The sequence below is a fragment of the Nicotiana tabacum genome, chromosome 20 (genome assembly GCF_000715075.1).
Source record: "Nicotiana tabacum cultivar K326 chromosome 20, ASM71507v2, whole genome shotgun sequence".
NCBI lineage: Eukaryota > Viridiplantae > Streptophyta > Magnoliopsida > Solanales > Solanaceae > Nicotiana > Nicotiana tabacum.
The window spans coordinates 1,893,087-1,911,674 of NC_134099.1; the positions used below are offsets into that span (position 1 = coordinate 1,893,087).

The 18,588-nt window shown below is 35.6% G+C and overlaps 1 protein-coding gene across 4 annotated transcripts; it reads right to left on the reverse strand.

Annotated features, from left to right (window-relative positions):
* On the reverse strand, positions 1–14,418 carry LOC107791053 (uncharacterized). Of its 4 annotated transcripts, XM_016613042.2 has the most exons (13): positions 14,182–14,388; positions 9,659–11,782; positions 8,348–8,551; positions 7,325–7,633; positions 6,118–6,426; positions 4,198–4,497; positions 2,822–3,281; positions 2,577–2,735; positions 2,289–2,468; positions 1,872–2,066; positions 1,385–1,483; positions 720–1,307; positions 1–593 (listed from the first exon to the last, which is right to left on the reverse strand). In XM_016613042.2, exons 2-13 carry the CDS (start codon positions 11,779–11,781, stop codon positions 234–236), a joined length of 5,286 nt encoding a protein of 1,761 aa, XP_016468528.2. In that variant the 5' UTR covers position 11,782; positions 14,182–14,388; the 3' UTR covers positions 1–233. The 4 variants fall into 4 exon arrangements, with proteins under 4 accessions (XP_016468528.2, XP_016468532.2, XP_016468531.2 ...); XM_016613046.2 differs by lacking the exon at positions 7,325–7,633 and having other exon boundaries at positions 14,182–14,418; XM_016613045.2 differs by lacking the exon at positions 8,348–8,551.
* Positions 14,419–18,588: the final 4,170 nt, after the last annotated feature.

Consider the following 18,588-nt stretch of genomic DNA (forward strand, 5'->3'; position numbering starts at 1 on the left):
TTAAGCAAGCAAGGCAATCAATAGGATTATTACACATATGTTTTGCAATGAATACCAATATGAAAATGTTATATCTGTTGTTTTAAAACGTCTTATCACTACTAATAAGAACCAAAAATGTTCCAAACTATGATGAACCAACGCTATATGTATAGAGTAAAAGAATGGCCTATTCCATCTGTAAAATAAAGCAATCTGTCTCGCTCCAAGCCAAAACCAACAAGGTTAAGGCACTAAAATCTCGGGCTTCCTCGCTGCTTCAAATTGGTGAAGAAGCCAATGTTTCCTAGACAAAATAGAGCAATAACAACCAAGCAAGAAATAGTTAACCAAATCCACTGCTGCAATTTCCTTCTGCTTCTGTTGCGAAGCGGGGGAGGAATGGTGGATTTTGTCTTGATCTGCTTTGTGTATTGAGATGGTTTCTGAGGTTTCTTAGTGTTCGCTTGAGGATTCTCAGTAGCCTCGGGCTCCTTGACAGTTTCTCTCAGGCTGGTGGAAATCAGAGCAGTTTCACCATCATTAGTTTCGGTCTCTGTTTCACCTACAGCACCCTTCTTCCGTTCCTTCTTACGCAGTCTTTTCTCCTTCTCCTGTATTAAACAAGATATGATTTAAACTTCGTACATAAACAATGATAATTTATAGAGACGGTCCTATTACTTAATAGAATATGTGAAAGAAAACCAAATTCTGCTTTGAATTAACTGAAGATTTACCTTCAGTCTTTGTTCTTCTTCCTTCTGGGCTCGTAATTCAGCCCTCAGTTGGGCCTTTTCTGCATTGCGTCTTTTCCTTTCTAATGCCTCCTTAGCCTTTGCAATCTCCTCCAACCGCCGTTGCTCTTTCAACCTGGCTGCTTCCTCACGCTTCCTCTGTTCCTCCTCCTTTCTAGCAGCCTCCAGCTCCTGAGCAGTTTGCAGTTGCTCGGCCTCTTTTGGCTCATCAACCACACTCATCTCTCTTTGAATTGGTTTCGGAGCTTCTTTCGTTTTCTCAATCGGGTTCATTTTTTCTGCTGCTTGCAGCTTGATATTGTCATCCTTACTTTCATCCTTTAAAACTACTGCTTGATTTTCTTGCTGAGAGACCGGAGCTTGTGATACAAAATTAACTTTATCTACACGAGTAACCAGCCTAGCAGCTCTTTGCTCCACGTAACTGGGAAGTACAGTTGGCTCCTCATCAGGGCCAAGTGTACGACCATCCAAGGTCCCAAATCTCCTCAACGTACTCCTTGTATTACACCTGATGTACTCCTTTCTGAACTCATCATTCTTATTCCAAAGTTCCATGTACCTTTCGACCTGACAGAGCAACTATTAGAGAGAAGCGAGAGTGGAATTTCACTGGAAGACAACTCTAAAGAATAAGTTGCTGATACCTGATTCACACAGAGATGATTAAGAGCCTCCATTTCTCTGTTTCGTGCATGATCACTAGCCAAAGTCGCTTCATCCTTGTATGTCCGGAAATGAACATTCTGCATTTTCAGGCATTGTGAGATTCGCTAAAATTTTGCTAGTCAAATATGGTTTTTGTTTTTCAGTTGAACGGTAAATTATCTAACCTCTAGAATTATGCAACCATAGAAAATAAATAAATAAATAACAGGACCAGAGAACTTGTACTACCAACAAAATTGCACATAAAAGAAAGAAAGTCAAAAGCCCGCCACCTTCAAGCATTAACTAACCCAGTGTAGGCATAACTTGGGAAGCAAAAACATTTGTGGTTGTATTGTGAAGTAAAAACTGTAGAAATAAGTTTCTCTATCATCGGAGCCCAGAGGTCAGAGGATGAAGAGTATCGGATCCTGAGAACAGATTATAACAGTTCAAGGTCCAATCTACTCGGATGTGGTTACAAACCTTCTCATAGAATCCCTTTTTTAAATTCCGCAATTCTTCATATGCTTCTTGTCGGATATCATCTGCAGCTTTAAACTGCGCTTGCAATTCTTTGAGCTTTCGACTCTCATCTTCATATTTCCGGCTAGCTGCCATCGCAATTGTTTCAGCTTTTGAGGCCTTGACTTTAAGGTTATCAAGCTCTTTCTTCAAGATCTGCACACATTTGTCTCTAGGTTAACGCAAATTAAGAGGAAAAGAAAATCATAACACTAAGTATCAAAAAGTGACAGCTTGACCAAAAAATTGCTGCTGTCAGGCATCCAATATTACTCTTCAATGCGCAATGTTAATGACACCACTTGATATCAATTATGTTTACGATAAGCAGTAGAAGGTTGTATTCAGCGGAACATTAAAGCATCTTAGTGGCCCCACCCTCAATTGCTCTTCGTTTACAACTCTCTCATCCAGAGCCTTCTGCACTTCATCCTGCCTGCCAATGTTGGATGAAATCTGCCCACGAAGCTGCTTCAGTTGCTTGATTTCACGAATTAGGAGCTTTTCCTCCTTCAAAGGTAGAGTTTCATGCCCAATAATGTGTTCCATATTACAAATCTGCAGGGCATAGATCATGCAACATAAATAACAAATTCACAGAACAGAGAAACAAAACACTCCAGTTTGCTGATTAAATCTTTTTACTGGGTTGTCCCAAATCCATACCCTATTATCAATCTCATCAATGGCAACTGCATTCTTTGCTTTATCAATCACATCTTGAAGAGTCGAGATCTCTGCACGCTTTGTCCTAACTTGCTTTCTAGCATCTCTCTCTTGAGTTTTGGCAGCTTCAAATTCAGCACCATGAGTTTGGCAATTGACCTGCTCATGAAAAAGGCATTTCCTACTAAGGTTTACCAAGCCACAATAAAGAGATTAAAATATATTGTTGAAACTTGGAGACATACTCTTTTGTTTCGGATTTTTTGTCTAAAGGCATCCCTGTGCTGCGTCTTCTCATCAACATTTAGCTCAGCTACTCTGATACGTTCTCGGAGTTTTTCATCATCAAATCTAGGCATCCTTATCAGGAAGTTAAATCCCTTTGCTGCACTCACATTCATATCCCTTACAGCCACAGCTTCCACAGAGGAACACTCAGCCGAAGTGGTCAACACATCATTAGTACTTGAAATTTCAGCATCCCCAATTTGTTCACACATTAGTTTGTCATCATTACTCCTGTCTGAACCACCTCCCATTTCTTCAGCGCCTGCAATCTCTATGCTCATGTTAGCTGACTCTTGATCAATTTCGATTGGGCAAGTCAAAGTCTCGCTCCCAAATGTCACAGCATCATTGCTAGGAACATCTCTAGTGCTTGGAGCGGAAGTATTTCCCGCTACAGACAACTCTAAGCCAGACATCCTACAATCATAAGAGCAGATGAAACCTTAAACTTTCTAATCATGATAATCATTTGAAAAAAAAAACATAAGTTAAAAGAAACACATATAGAAATAATATAGCTAAACAAGCAGATAAAAATATAGAACTTAACTATGCAATTAAGAAAACTCAAAATTGAAAAGATATTAACATTCATCACCGAAAACTAAAAGGTCACAAGGCAGCCTAAAGTGCATTGCTGGTCTACCTCAATACGCTGCTGCAAATTAATGCACTGGAACCATGACTGACATTGCTGCCATGACCATTTGATACTCGTGCTCAGAGCATCAACTATTTCACCTCAAAGTTCAGAAAAAATAGCTCACAAGCATGAGAAACAGATTCCTGTCCTGAGAGGAGCACTAGTTGAGTTGCTGATGAACACTTTTCACCAGAATCAGTAAACTACAGAAGTTTTATTTTTTGATGAAATTAACTGTAAAAGGTTTATTGTTACTGAAAGAAACAAGTTTTATTACCAGAACTGTATTGACCTCAGAAATTCAATCAACTTAAACTTTTACCACACATGGAAATTTAAAGGATGGATCTAAAGGGAAAAAAAAGTTGGCTTGTTTCAAAATAGGTTCGCCAGCAAGCAGGATTAAATTAGCCTTCTCAGGAAAACACAATAATTCATCAAACTGTGCAAGTTTTAGAACCAAAACCATGTTTTATTTAGTAATTCAATCAACTTAAACTTCTATTCAACCTGGAGATAACTGATAAGTAAGATTAAGTTTCTTAACTGCCAAAGTCATGAAAGGAAAGGAAGGTTCTGCAAAACCAAAAACATTTTGCTTTTGTTCCAGATAGTTTTATCCAGCAAAAGGGGATTATTTTTACGTTGAGGAAAATCCTCTATTCACTGTTCAGATAGTCAGATGCTCACCTTTCATCAATATTTGTGCTCGGTGGTTTTTCAGCATCTTCACTTTCATGTAAAAATTTGTCATCACTGTTTTGGCCTGCAACACTAGATTCACCTTCTTTCTTAATGCCAGTGAACTCTATAGCCGTATAAGGCATGGGCACCATTTTACTCTCATGAACAGGCTCATTTAAAGAATTTCCAGATACAACATCGTGACACACATCTTTAATACTTGAAGCATAAGAGTCCCCAACTTCACACAATTTTACATCAGCTAAAACAGACTGGTCAATGGGAACTTCAGCATCACCATGCACCCTACAAGACAAGAGCAATAAGCAGCTTAGTTAGTTGTCTCCATTAAATATACAGCAACGGAAATTCCAACATACCATAAATGACAAAAAGACAAGCAAAAATAACAAGATGACATGGTAAACTATATAAAGCATTGCATGCCTGGACATGACAAATTCAAAAACCCATTAGCATCAACCACCAAATCACAAGAAGAAATTAGGATACTACAAGAACATAAAACTAAAGAAAATTCCCCTATATAGGGACCTAATTATAAAGACAAGAACAAACTTCTGGTGAAAATGATAAGTGATTATGGAAGAAAATCCCCTCAAATTGAAACATTAATTCCTTGGTTTAATATAAAAACGCAAGATTGTGGGACCATCAACATGGACAGTACCTATTTATTAAACTACATATGCTTGCACTAAGAAATAGGTAGGCTGAAAAAGGCTTGTATAGCAATAAAAGCATATTGAGTTCTCCAAAAGAAGCATTTGGTATGCTGTGCATATTTGCCAACTTTTTTATTGGTAGAAAAAATGAACAATATAAGCACAAACAAATTCACAGGACTGTAAAAGGTAAGTAGGTAGCCCTAATAAGCCGCTGAATAAAAGGACTTCCTTGAGACAGCCAATATTATACCAGTGATCAATGTGGGTTCCCATATTGAAGAGAGTAAAGGTGATTTTCCATGCAAAATACCAACCGTAATTGCCAATGTAACCGCCCATAATTGTATTTTTTAAATAAAAAAAGAATAAAATAGCATAGGCAATAAATAAATAAATTTCTTCTTTCAACAGGAGCATTCATGAAATAACGGATGAATGATACTTGGCTGGAATAACTAGAAACCAAAGGTTTATTATCTAAATCATGAGGATTCCAGCTAATGTAAACATCATGCAACCTCATTAATATTCAAACTAATGTAGGGACACTCGATGCAAGTGTATATGTCTAAAAAAATAGTTTTATTTCTATTAAATATAAATTGCTAAATAATTTCAAAAAAAACAATATCTTTAAAATTTCTTTAAGGAAAAAAATAGACATAGGAGTTCTTCATATGGGTTTTATAATTGTAGGAAGTAGTACTATAATTGATAAGGGACTTAATGGAGGCCTTCTACAAATAATCACTCACGGATTAATTGCTGCTGCAATTTTTTTCTTGGAGGGAACAACTTATGATAGAATCCCCTTGTTTATCTAAAGGAAATGGACGGAAAAGCTATCCCAATGCCAAAAGTATTCTCGATGTTCAGTGGCTTATTGAGAGTTGGAAAGTGGAGTGTGGTAGAAAGACCAATTTAGTCCTATGAATTAAAAGTGGAACTTGAGGGCAATTGTGAGTTTAAATATTCAAGAGCGACCAAGAGACCAACTTAGCTATCCAGAGAGATTGGGGTTATTAAAAGTTCGGATAAATAGCACACAAGAAAAACAGACAATCCACTATCTCTGAAACTTTCTTATTCAGAACAAAGGAACAAATAAGACAGAAAAAAAGGGGAATAATAAAATTACCCAAAAACGTATAGATTACACTAGGATAGCCTCTTCTATCTGCATAGATTATATCATTAATTGCGTAAACGGAATATGTTCAGATAGTTCGAAACGTACCCCACATTATCTGAACCGATGTGCGATTTTTCAGTATCCCCGCAGTTCTCATAAAGTATTCTGTTGTTAATACTGTTGTCCACACTATTCAATACACCTTCCAAATTTTCAACTCCACTACCCTCTTTGACCAAGTTAGGTCCCAGTTGAGAATCATCAGCACAGCTATACAAAGCTTCATTTTTGACCCCAAAAGCATCGTTGCTAGACATGTCTTTAGTACTTGAAGCACAATAATTACCCACCTCAGAAAAGTTTGAATCAGCGAAAGTAGATAGGCCTTGGGAAAACTCGGTATTACAAGACATCCTACATCACAAGAGCAAATAGTCAAACACTGAGTTTAATCAACTCTAAACAAACTATTAGAAAATGAAACGTTTTTAAACAAGCAAGAAAAGTATTCTTCTTCCAAGAGCATTAACTATAACTTAATACATTTATCTGCTAATTACACCTGGTATAAGTCGAGAATTGAGAGATTGGATTGCAACCCAAGATTTAGTTTCTTTTCTTGCTCGACTAGAATAGTGGATATTAATTACCTAGAGCCTTGGACTATAGTCTATGTGAATTATTCATCACGGAGGAGAGTATGGCCTCGAGCTATTATGGTTTGACAATGTGGTAGTATATCCCCTTATCCCATTTACCTATCTACACATACACACGCGCGTACTCAACCCGGACTGTGCTCGCCCCCTCCCTAAGAAACCATCACACTCATACCCCCCCCCAACCCACCCAAACGAGACAAGAGGAATTGCTCCTTTTTCTTTCGGTTTTGGGTCGTCATTATATTTACTTGCCTTTTCCCAGTTCATTCATGTCTAAGTAGAAGTTTAAATGCCATTACTGAATATACTAATTCACAATTCTGAACCTAATTACTAATTTGCATATCAATCACATATACATACCATATTTGTACGTGCATTAAAGACTTTAAGTCGCATGAATACAGATGAACAATAGATACAAAAGAAGATACGTTCATTACTTAATACTACTTCTCTATTTGCATCGGATAAACTGTTCCGGGTAGCAAAAGGGGAAATATAACCTACTGACTTATATACTTTACGTCACCATCAACCCAGAAACATTATTTTATAAATATGTGTCTTTATTTGGCGAGTTTTTATCCTCAACCACCAAGTACAATTGAAGTAAGAAAAATCTCTATCTTTGTAACCCATGTACTCACCCTTCAGCAGCTAGACTACTGCAGTTGAATCTTTTGCCATCCTCAATTTCTTCGCATATCAATTTATCATCCCCACTTCTGTCCACACCATTAGATTCACGTTCTACTTCTTTACCATTGGTCTCTTGAACCATGTCCACTGGACTTTGACCATGAGAAATACAGCTATCACAAGTTTCATTTCCCCACGCAATTGCATCATTGCTAGACATGTCTCTGCTGATCGAAGTAAAAGAATTCTCTACTTCAGACAGTCTTGCATCAGCTAAAATACACAGGCCACGTGAAAATTCAGCATCACTGGACATCCTACAGTCAGAGTACACATGGAAGGATCTTCACATAGCTATCCAGAATGAATCTACCAATTAAGTGAAGTATATATGATCACTAGATAGTAAAGAAGCGAGACAGCATAGTCCGGACTTCATAACCATTTAACTAAGGAAACCAATTAACCAGCAACTTTCCATATGGATTCACATACTGGTCAATAAAATGTTGTTTGGTAATACGAATTATGACCAGCGATGTATAAGAACCTAGATGTTAATGTATCACATCCAATCTCTTTTTTCTGCTAACGGTGTTTGCCTCCTCCGGATATGAACATTGGTCTCCCATGATCCATTCTAGCTTCATTGACTGCTAGGCCGTGCATATCACACTCAAAATCTAAACAAACTTTGCTTCAGCAGGAAAATAAAAGATTTTATTTTCGGGGAAGAGCACCAATTCAAATAATCATTTTAAAAATAATTTGCTTTCTCATTAATGGCTAATGAGAAAGAGCTATATCTATTGATATCAGTATGGGTTTACTTTAAGTTAACGTGAATTTCAGTGTTTACGTCTAATGACAAACAGAGATGGCATGCACTTAATCAGAAACCTCTTCTTAGAAACAAAGGGCAGCCAAAGGGAATTAATTTCCTTCCATCCAAAATCCAGTTGAGATATTTTCAGATTAAGTGTCTCGTCTTTAACAAGGGGAGACTGGGGCTTCATAAATTAGGAACTCACCCTTCACTAGCTAGACCATCACTCTGCAATCTTTCAGACTCCTCATCTCTTTGGCGCATCACTTTGTCATCTATATCTTTGTCACCATTAGAGGCACTTCCAATTTCTTCATTGCATATAGTCTCGAGGACAGTGTTGTGCACATTTTGAACATCATTAACCGGGTTATTCGTGCTCTCCTTTCCAAATGTGACAGCATCAATGCTGCAAATTTATGTCAGCTAAAAAGATGAAATGTGGGAAAATTCAGCATCACTATGTTTTCTAGTAAATAGAATCACTTAGCGGACAGAGAATTAATGTGAAGCCCTTCAAGTTGGTTAATCAGTTTAAAATCCTGGCTCAATTTGAAAAAAGATAAAATATCACTGCACTCCGAATATCAAGCTACTAAACAAACATCAAGTCTAACCCTCAGGTTGGCCGGGTGGCAATTGACTTGAGCCTTGGGGTTTGCTCCCTTTCAAGGTCTCAAGTTCGAAACCCACTGGGTGCAAACAATTTCTGAGGGTCATCGGACTGGGTAAAACCTGAATTAACCGTGATGCACTTGCGGGAAACTCCTTGCCGAGGGCCTGTGCACCCCCGGGATTAGTCGAGTCTCGAAGAGACTCGGACACCCGGTGCAAATCAAAAAAAAAAAACATCAAGTCTATCATGCAAATGGTACCTAGCCCAGTGTATCCATTCTTATACTGAAAACAAAGCTTCCACCAAATGCAATGTGGATATAAGTCGCATACATCCAATAGAGCATGACAGTGAAGGAAGAAACATAAATAGGAAAGTCACATCCCCAGCCTCCTCCCTGCACTCATATCTCTTAATAGAAAAGGTGATTGAGGATAGAACCGTAAATATCTGTCCGCAGACTACGAAACCTCTCATCAAAAAATCAGAAATGAATCAGACAAATCTTTTGTTCTTCAAAGATAAGAGAGTGTATCTGAATTCTCAATAATATCAAATATAAGGACATCCGTTACAGGCTGCAACATAAACTTCACTGCAACCTGAATATAAATATCATATCTACTAAAAAAATGGTAAGAGTAAAAAATTAAAGATATTGACTTGATCATATTCATCTTAATTGATCACAGATCTCACTTTAGCAGCAAAAAGAACGGATAATTTCCCGCTCATCTAAATCTGCTCACAACAGTACTAATCAACTAATTGAGTCTAAATTCATCCTTTGTCCCTTTTTTGTGATGGGGGGAGGGGGGGCAAGCAGGTCCAGAGACTGCTTTTACTAAATCATGCCAAATGAAAGATAAAGGCGAAAAACATAAATGGTTAGGAACGCACCCTGTATGAACTGGAGTTCCACTATTCATTGCTTCAGCATCCTTCCTTTCTCCACAGGTTGAGTTTCCATCAGTCCTTTTGTCTGCGACATCAGATTCACCTTCTATATCTTCAGTTCTTTTGATTTCACTGACCACATTGGATACACTCTGAATTAGGCTGTCTGCATTTTCAGCATTTGTGCTCTCTTGGCATGCTAGTTTATCATCACTTATTTCCTCTGCACCATTAGACTCAACTTGTATTCCAGTGATCTCAGAAACATTGTTAATTTTCTCTGCACCATTAGACTCATCTTCTAATCCTTTGATCTCAGTAACAATGTCGGTAGCCAGTGAACTGTTGCTACCAGCCTTTTCAGCATCCACACTCTCATCGATTTTGCTTAAACCATTAGATTCAGGCCTAGTTTCTTCAATGGCTGTAATCTCTGTAACAGTGCTAGGTGCCGCTTGGCCATTACTCTCTACCTTCTCAGTATCTGAACTTTCTTCACATACTAATGTGACATCACCATCAGAATCACCTCCTTTTTCACTGTTTGTGCTCTCTTGGCATGCTAGTTTATCATCACTTATTTCCTCTGCACCATTAGACTCTACTTGTATTCCAGTTATCTCAGAAACGTTGTTAATTTTCTCTGCACCATTAGACTCATCTTCTAATCCATTCATCTCAGTAACAATGTCGGTAGTAAGTGAATTGTTGCTACCAGCCTTTTCAGCATCCACACTCTCATCGATTTTGCTTAAACCATTAGATTCAGGCCTAATTTCTTCAATGGCTGTGATCTCTGTAACAGTGCTAGATGCCGCTTGGCTATTGCTCTCTACCTTCTCAGTATCTGAACTTTCTTCACATACTAATTTGACATCACCATTAGAATCATCTCCTTTTTCTGTGTTTGTGCTCTCTTGGCATGCTACTTTATCATCACTTATTTCCTCTGCACCATTAGACTCAACTTGTATTCCAGTGATCTCAGACACATTGTTAATTTTCTCTGCACCATTAGACTCATCTTCTAATTTATTGATCTCAGTAACAATGTCGGTAGCCAGTGAGTTGTTGCTACCAGCCTTTTCGGCATCCACACTCTCATCAATTTTGCTTAAACCATTAGATTCAGGCCTAATTTCTTCAATGGCTGTAATCTCTGTAACAGTGCTATGTGACGCTTGGCCATTGCTCTCTACCTTCTCAGTATCTGCACTTTCTTCACATACTAATTTGACATCACCATTAGAATCACCTCCTATTTCATTAGTTCCTTTGATTTTGGTGACTGTGTTGGGTGGCTCTTGACCAGTAATGTCTCCGCTGCTGTTCTCTACAGAACTAGATAGACATCCCATTTTCTCCAATGTCGTCATCTCCATGGTTGAGTGAGGTGCCCTTTGGCAGCTGCTGTCTGCTTTTTCAGCTTCCCCACTTTCTTCACTGCTGCCATCATTACTTCTGCGAGGGTCACTAGATTCGCCTCTCATTTCTTCCATGCCTACTGTCTCAATAACAGGGTTGACAGACATTGAACTGTTGATATTCGCCTCTTCAGCATCCACACTCTTATCATTTTTCCTTGAACTAGTAGATTCACCCTTAATTTCTTCAACGGCTTTTATCTCTATAACAGTGCTAGCTGCAGTTTGGCAACTGCTCTCTACCTTTTCAGTATCTGCACTTTCTTCACATACTAATTGGACATCTCCTTTAAAATCACCTCCTATTTCATTGACACCTTTAATTTCTGTGACCATGCTCGGTGCCCCTTGACCATCACTTTCTGCATTTTCAGCATTCTCACTTTGGTCACTTTGTAACTTGTCTTCATAGTTGCCATCTGCTTTTGCAGCTTCTACACTTCCTTTACGTAATTTTTCATCATCATTACTTTTGTCTGAACCACCAGATTCACCACTCATCTCTTCAATGCCTGTTATCTCTGACGCTGTATTACGTTTCATTTGACCATTATCAGCAGGGCAGTTCGAAGCTTCTTTTGTAAACACAACAGCATCATTGCTAGATGAATTTTGGCATGGAACAGCTGGATTCCCCACTTCTGGCAACTTTTCATCAGTTAAGATGGATGGACCATAGGGAAACTCAGTATCAACAGACATCCTACAACCACAGCAATGATGTTAGGCTTAAATCCTTTATCCCCCGGAATAAACTATCCCAGATGTAAACCATCAAAACAGTTAAAAATGCATAAGAGAAATTGAATGGTCAAAACTCAAAAATAAGAATAAGTGAAATAGACTGAATGAGCTAAATAACCAGTGCACTCCTGGGCGCTAGAAATGCCCAAATTCATTGACAATTATTTGGATGTCTCAATAGATTCGTTCCCCAAAGCTCCATCCCTACCAATTTCACAAGTCCATATGATTTGCGGCACAGAATCGGTTGTGAATTTGATACTTGCTTCTCTTTAAGTCTCATCTTTCTTTTGATAACCTTTAGGTTTTGTCTTTTTCATCACATGAATAAGACATAACTTCTTAACATAAGAATTGTGAAGTAGAAATCATAATTCTATTGGTTTGAGGATATCGTCCTTGACCTAGAGGTTCTGTTTGCAAACCCGAAAAGAGAGATTGGGATGTTGGAGACTTAGGAAGTATAGTATAATTAAGGCTCACTTTACAGATAGTCAAGAAATACATTGTTCCATCATGCATAATTGAAACAAACAAGGAGATATTATAATCAGGTTTATCTAATATTTGTCAACCTTAAACAGGTTTATCTAATATTTGTCAACCTCTTTTTTTGTACCAGATGAAAATATTAATATGCGAAAATTTTACTCAAATATTTTAAGGTAAAAAACAAGGCAATAATCTAGCACATTCTCAGAAAATCCCCAAAAATACATTCCAGACAGAATAAAAAGGAAAGCAAGAAGAACCACATCAGACTAAAGTTTTACTTCAAGATGACTACTCCCTCTCTCTGTCCGACAATTTATGTGATGCACTTTCCTTTTGAATTTGTCCCAAAAAGAATTATACCTTTCTATATTTAGAAACAATTTAACTTTAGACTTTCCATTTTACCCTTAATGAGATGATCTATAGCCACACTAATATCTATGGCTTGTTTTTTTCTTATCAGTGATATCTATGGCTTATTTTAGACCACAAGACTCAAAAGTGTTTCTTTCTTTTAAGCAATCTAGAAAAAGATGCTATTCCATTTAAGATACAAGATGAATCGAGGAATCCAACCAAATATGAATAAATAGACAAAAGCTATTTCTTTTATGATTCCTTCTCTCACTTCTTGAAGACTGTCTTTTTCAGCGCCTCTTCTATAAGAGGAGAAGCTTTCTTCACCCCAACGTATGGCAGGCCCTTCTTCAAGAGTGTCTTTCCCAGTTAGCGTTGTTTCTCGATTGCTGCTAGGGCGCCAAAGTCAGCTCTCTCCCTTGTTACGTTCCCAGTCAAAACATCACATAAAATTGGACAGAGGGAGTACTAACATTGACTTCAATGGATTTACTGAAAAACACATCTGATATCACAGACCAGAAAAGAACATTTACTAAACATTAATCTCAGACCATCTCCTTGAGCTTTTCTTTTCTGCTAAATTGACAAGTAAATAACACAAACTTCTTTCAAGTCGAAACAATGCCTATTAACTTAAAATCCTATCTTTCAATTTCATTCAAACTCATGATTGAATTCACAATGAAGCGTTTCTGTGGTGCCAACAGCTACTAATATTGACTTTTACAGGAGTTACTGAAAAACAGATCCGAGATCACATACCCAAAAAAAAGGTAAAAGAAGAGCAAAACACACATTTACAAAACATTTTACTCAGATCATATCCAAGAGCTTTCTTTTGCTGCTAAATTGACAAGTAAATTACAATTCTTATGAGTCAAACCTACGCTATTAACTTAAAATCATATCTCACAACCTCATTCAAAGTCATGATTGAATTCAAAACTAATTAGGTGTTTTCATGGCGCCAATGACACATGATTACCAAAAAGCTATTCTTTTTCAAGTGTAAAATTAAAAAAATACTAAAATTAAATCCAATTAACCTTTCATGTCAACTTCAAAAATCACAGATCACATGTACTCACACAGATCATCATCGCGATTCGCCACCAATTCAAACACAAAAATTTATACCGACAGCAGCGCAAAACTAAAACTGGTAATTACAAAAACATGTTGAAACGATGCATGTAAAAAATTCAATAGAAAAAATAACGAATTCTAATACATACACATTTAATTAAACTTAGATCAATGTAAACAGATCAAACTCTCGAATCAAAACAGTAAATTTTACTTTTTTACCGACAAACAGTGCAAAACTATAAAACTAAACCGCTAATTACAAAATCAAGTTAAAAACAATGCATGTACAAAATTCAACATAACAAATAGCGGTTTCTAATACATTCACATTTAATTACAAAGAATTAACCTTAGATCGATGTAACGAATCAAAAACCTCAATCAAAACAGTATTTTTGTCTTTTCTTATAATACCTTGAAAGAAACTGAAAGTGTCAAACGGCAAGCGGCAATGTTGTACGGAAGAGACTCTGCTCCGCCGTGTTCCGCCGTAAGCGCCTGATCCGATCTGTGTTTTCACGATGCTTTGTTGATGTTTTGATGCATGAATTTGAAGAAAGAGAGCGAATTGGGAATGAATTGTGTTACAGTCCCGTTGGGGTTTAACCGTAAAATGAGTCCAAGTTAGAAAAGAAATACACATCTGGATCTAGTAGGAGCGTAGCTATAAGGGTATTTTTGACTTTTAACTGAACATATACAATTGATTATTGATCTACGCGGGTAGATGTGGGGGTATTTTCGACCTTTTACAGTAAAATCAAGTACAAATTGATCTAGGAAATCTAGAATTGATCTACAATAGATTTAGAGCCCTTTTGGACATTAAAAAAAATTTAACTTTCTTTCAAAATCACTGATTGGTCATAAAATTTTTAATTTTTATTTGAAAATAAATTTTAAAATTTTTCTAAAATTTAAAAAACTCAAAAAAACTGTTTTTCAAAAAATTTACTCAGATCACTCACAAAACTTCAAAAACAACCCAAAATTATATTCATGTCCAAACACAATTCTAATTTTCAAATACCATTTCAAACCCAAAATGTCATTGGTCGTCTATTGACGCAGGGCTTTACCTTCTAGTTGTATTATACCAGCCATCTATTTCGTATTTCGTATTTCGTATTCTGTATTTCATATTTCATATCTCTTATATATTGTTGTTATTTTTAATACGCATTTTTATGGTACTAATATATCATCTCCTATTGCTTTTTGAGCCGAGGGTCTCCTGGAAACAGCCTTTCTACCCTTCGGGGTAGGGGTAAGGTCTGCGTACATATTACCCTCCCCAGACCCCACTTGTGGGATTACTGGGTCGTTGTTGTTGTTGTTGTTGTTGTTGTTGTTGTTATGTCCAAACGCCAACTAAGTAAACTCTCACTTAATATTCTTTACACAATAATATTTTTTGTCATATTAATAATTAATATTTATTGTATAAAATTTTGCAAAATTAATCATAAGTAACTTGTTTGTGTAAATAATTTATAAATGTTAAGGCATAGAACATATTTTTTTAATTTTGTTTTAAGTAAAATCAACAATTGATGATCTAGAAGGGTCGAAGTAGGGGTATTTTTGACTTTTGAATAATTAAAATGGAGCTAGAATCTGATTACACTTGTTTTAACTATGCATTATCCAAATTTAACAGAAAATTATATAATTATTACTGTTTCAGATTTGGTAGATATTAAGATATTTTTGACTTTTTGAATGAAATCTACAATTGATCTAGAAGGGATAGATGTAGGGGTAACTTTGACTTTTCAACAAAAATCAACAATTGATCTAGGAGGATAGATGCAGGAATATCTTCTTACATTTTTGAGTAAAATCTATGATGGGATATTCTTTATTTTTAAATAAAATTTGTTAATTAGTTAATTGATCTAGGAAGTTAGATGTAGGGGCATTTTTGACTTTTTATGCAAGTAAAAATACAGTTGGATTTTGATTAGACTTGCTTTGACTATTTATCTGCTTTTAGTTACACATTATCCAAATTTACCAGAAAATTATGTCTTCATTACTATTTTTATTTGGTTTAGGTTCAATAATTTCTTTTTTCCATTTCCACCAACGGAATTTTATTTTTATTTTTTTTAAAAAAAAAAAGAAGAAGAATCAGATTAAGAAGCAATGTGAATGGGAGAAATTAATTGTAATACCACTGTTACTAGTCAATTAGCTTAGGATTTAAATATATTTGTTGTTATTGTTGTACTGTTTCCTATTATTAGAGTTAGAAAATATCAATGAATAAATAATGATGGATGTGGATGTGATCATTATGTTTTCTACATGCTTAGTGTAAAAAAAATTATTGTAAAAGAAAATCTAAACAATCTTGTATAATATAAAACTTCTTTTTTATCTTATCTTACATATACCTTATAATATAAGAAATCTCATGTATGAACGAAGATTGTGGTGGTGTGATAATTACTTCTTTATTCTTAATAAGATGTCTCGGGGCTGAATACCAGATACCGAATGAAAAATAAAAAACAAAAAAAAAAATCACTTGTGCTTAAGCAACCTGTCAAAACCAGCTCATTTGATTTGAAGTACGAAGGAGCAATTCTCCATCAACATTTTCGTAAGAAAAGAAAAAGAATCAATAAAATCTAACTTCAAATCATCACATTGCAACCGACATTAAATGTCATTTGAGTTATAATCAAAATCTTTTTGAATATGTAAACTTGCATATTATTATGAAATTACATATATAAATACTTTTGAATGAATAATGATTTCGCTGCTATAACTTTTTAATACTTACGTAATCGTGGGCGTAAGTCGTAACAACATGAGTTATTTTTCAAAATAAAATGATTGGATTAGGCCAATCTCATATTCAATGTTATATCTTTCCAATGATCATTTTTATTAGTAATTACACAAGTTTTAAAATCATATTTTTGTGGTGAAAGTTTTTCTATATCCAAGAGCCTTGTACAAGGAGGTGAATTTGAGAGACGCACATCTTATATCATACTTTAAGAATGAGAATCCTCAACAGATCATATACAATTTTATTGAATATTCTTTGACATGAATCATGATATATTAACGACCATAAACAAAATTATCGTCCTTTATATAAGTAACATGAACTTTTTAGCAACCCTCGCTCTTATTTGGAGTAGATCTTCTCTAACTATTACAATTGAGTAGCTTTCCCTCTTTTATTTAAATGTGAGGTTGGAATAAAATTAATTGTGCATAAGATATGTCGATTTTGTTCATCTTAAACTTCATTTGGCACCCATTTTGCTACAAATCCTGTATTATATAACGCAATAATAAAACATAAATAGAATAGTTAAACTTAAATTTGTTCTAAGTTGGATAATTATCAGTATATGAGGTGTAAAGAACGTGATTCTAGTTAGCAAACTTCAATTATAGTTGCGTTGTATTATGTTTACCATTTATTTGAAGAGAATCAAGCTATTAATAAAAAAAATCAATATATGACCAATGAGACTTGCTTTAGTATTAAAGCGCTCTCAGTGAATTAACAGTTTTAAAAATTTAGGATATGATGTGACTAAAACAACTTCATCGCGATTTCGTTTTGCTGACCAAAGGAGCTTAACTCTCTTTAACGACTTATCATTTTCTATAAATCTATTTCTCGAATACTCCGTGAACTTAATAATATTCTTAGGGTCACACTTAGATGTATCAAAATTTAGCTCAATCGAACGTTAGCCAAGAGAAACATATCGACTCATATGAATTTAACATTTTAGTCTATTCAAACTTGGATGGATTAAGCTGAAAATAAATATGTAATGAGTCAATATAGGATGTATTAACCCATTTAAAGGTTCGATTTGGTTTACATAGATAGCGAATGGCATTTAAGAATACTTTCATGAGCTCGGCTAACCAACCAAGAGGCTGTGAGTTCGAGTCTCCCCAAGAGCAAGGTAGGAAGTTCTTGGAGGGAAGGATGTCGGGGGTCTATTTGGAAACAGCCTCTCTACTTCAGGGTAAGGTCTGCGTACACACTACCCTCCCTAGACCTCACTAAGTGGGATTATACTGGGTTGTTGTTGTTGTTTCATGAGCTCGGCTAAACACGGAAGAAAAAGATCTTCTTCTTTTTTAACTCGAATTAGACAATTAAACGAAATATAAAATTAAAAAAATAAGTGAAAAAATGACTATGATTTGTTTAAATTGTCCGAGCTGAATTATGATCAACTATTTATTTCAACGTTCAACTTATTTTGGCTCAAATACTACTTCCTTGGTTTTAATTTAGATGACTTTTAAGCCAAAAGCCATAAGTTGATTTTAATACTTGTATTAGTTATATATCATATTTGGTATTATCCTATGTATAAGTAATGCATAGAAAACCATTGCATTAGTAATACCAAGGACATTAATGCATGCATTAGTATGGTTAAAGACAAGACTGTCCTTAAAGTCCTTTAAAGCTAGAGAATATTGAAGGCATTTTTGTAAACAACTATTTTTCTTTAAAATTATGCAATGCATTTATAATTTTAATACACCACACCAAACAATAGATAAGAAATAATATATGTATAACTAATGTTTGCATTACTAACTCATGCATTACTAATCCATGTATTACTAATACACATTATCCCATATTATTCTTATACACCCTACCAAACGATCCCTAAGACTTTAGAAACATATGTCCTAAAAGTTAAGGGGCAAAAGCTTCTCATTACGGGCTCGTTTGGTATGACTAAAGTTAAGAAGAGTTTATCCTATGTTTGGTTAGGAAAATAATATTATGGTATAATTAATCCGGGATTGTAG

Bases quoted from the DNA above. Each gene is read 5' to 3' on its own strand.
- LOC107791053 (XM_016613042.2), bottom strand. From the start codon at position 11,781: ATGTCTGTTGATACTGAGTTTCCCTATGGTCCATCCATCTTAACTGAT. The intron at 8,552-9,658 runs GTGCGTTCCTAA...ATAAATTTGCAG, and splicing joins GGAACTCCAGTTCATACAGG to CATTGATGCTGTCACATTTG. The intron at 4,498-6,117 runs GTACGTTTCGAA...CTTGTCTTGTAG, and splicing joins ATCGGTTCAGATAATGTGGG to GGTGCATGGTGATGCTGAAG.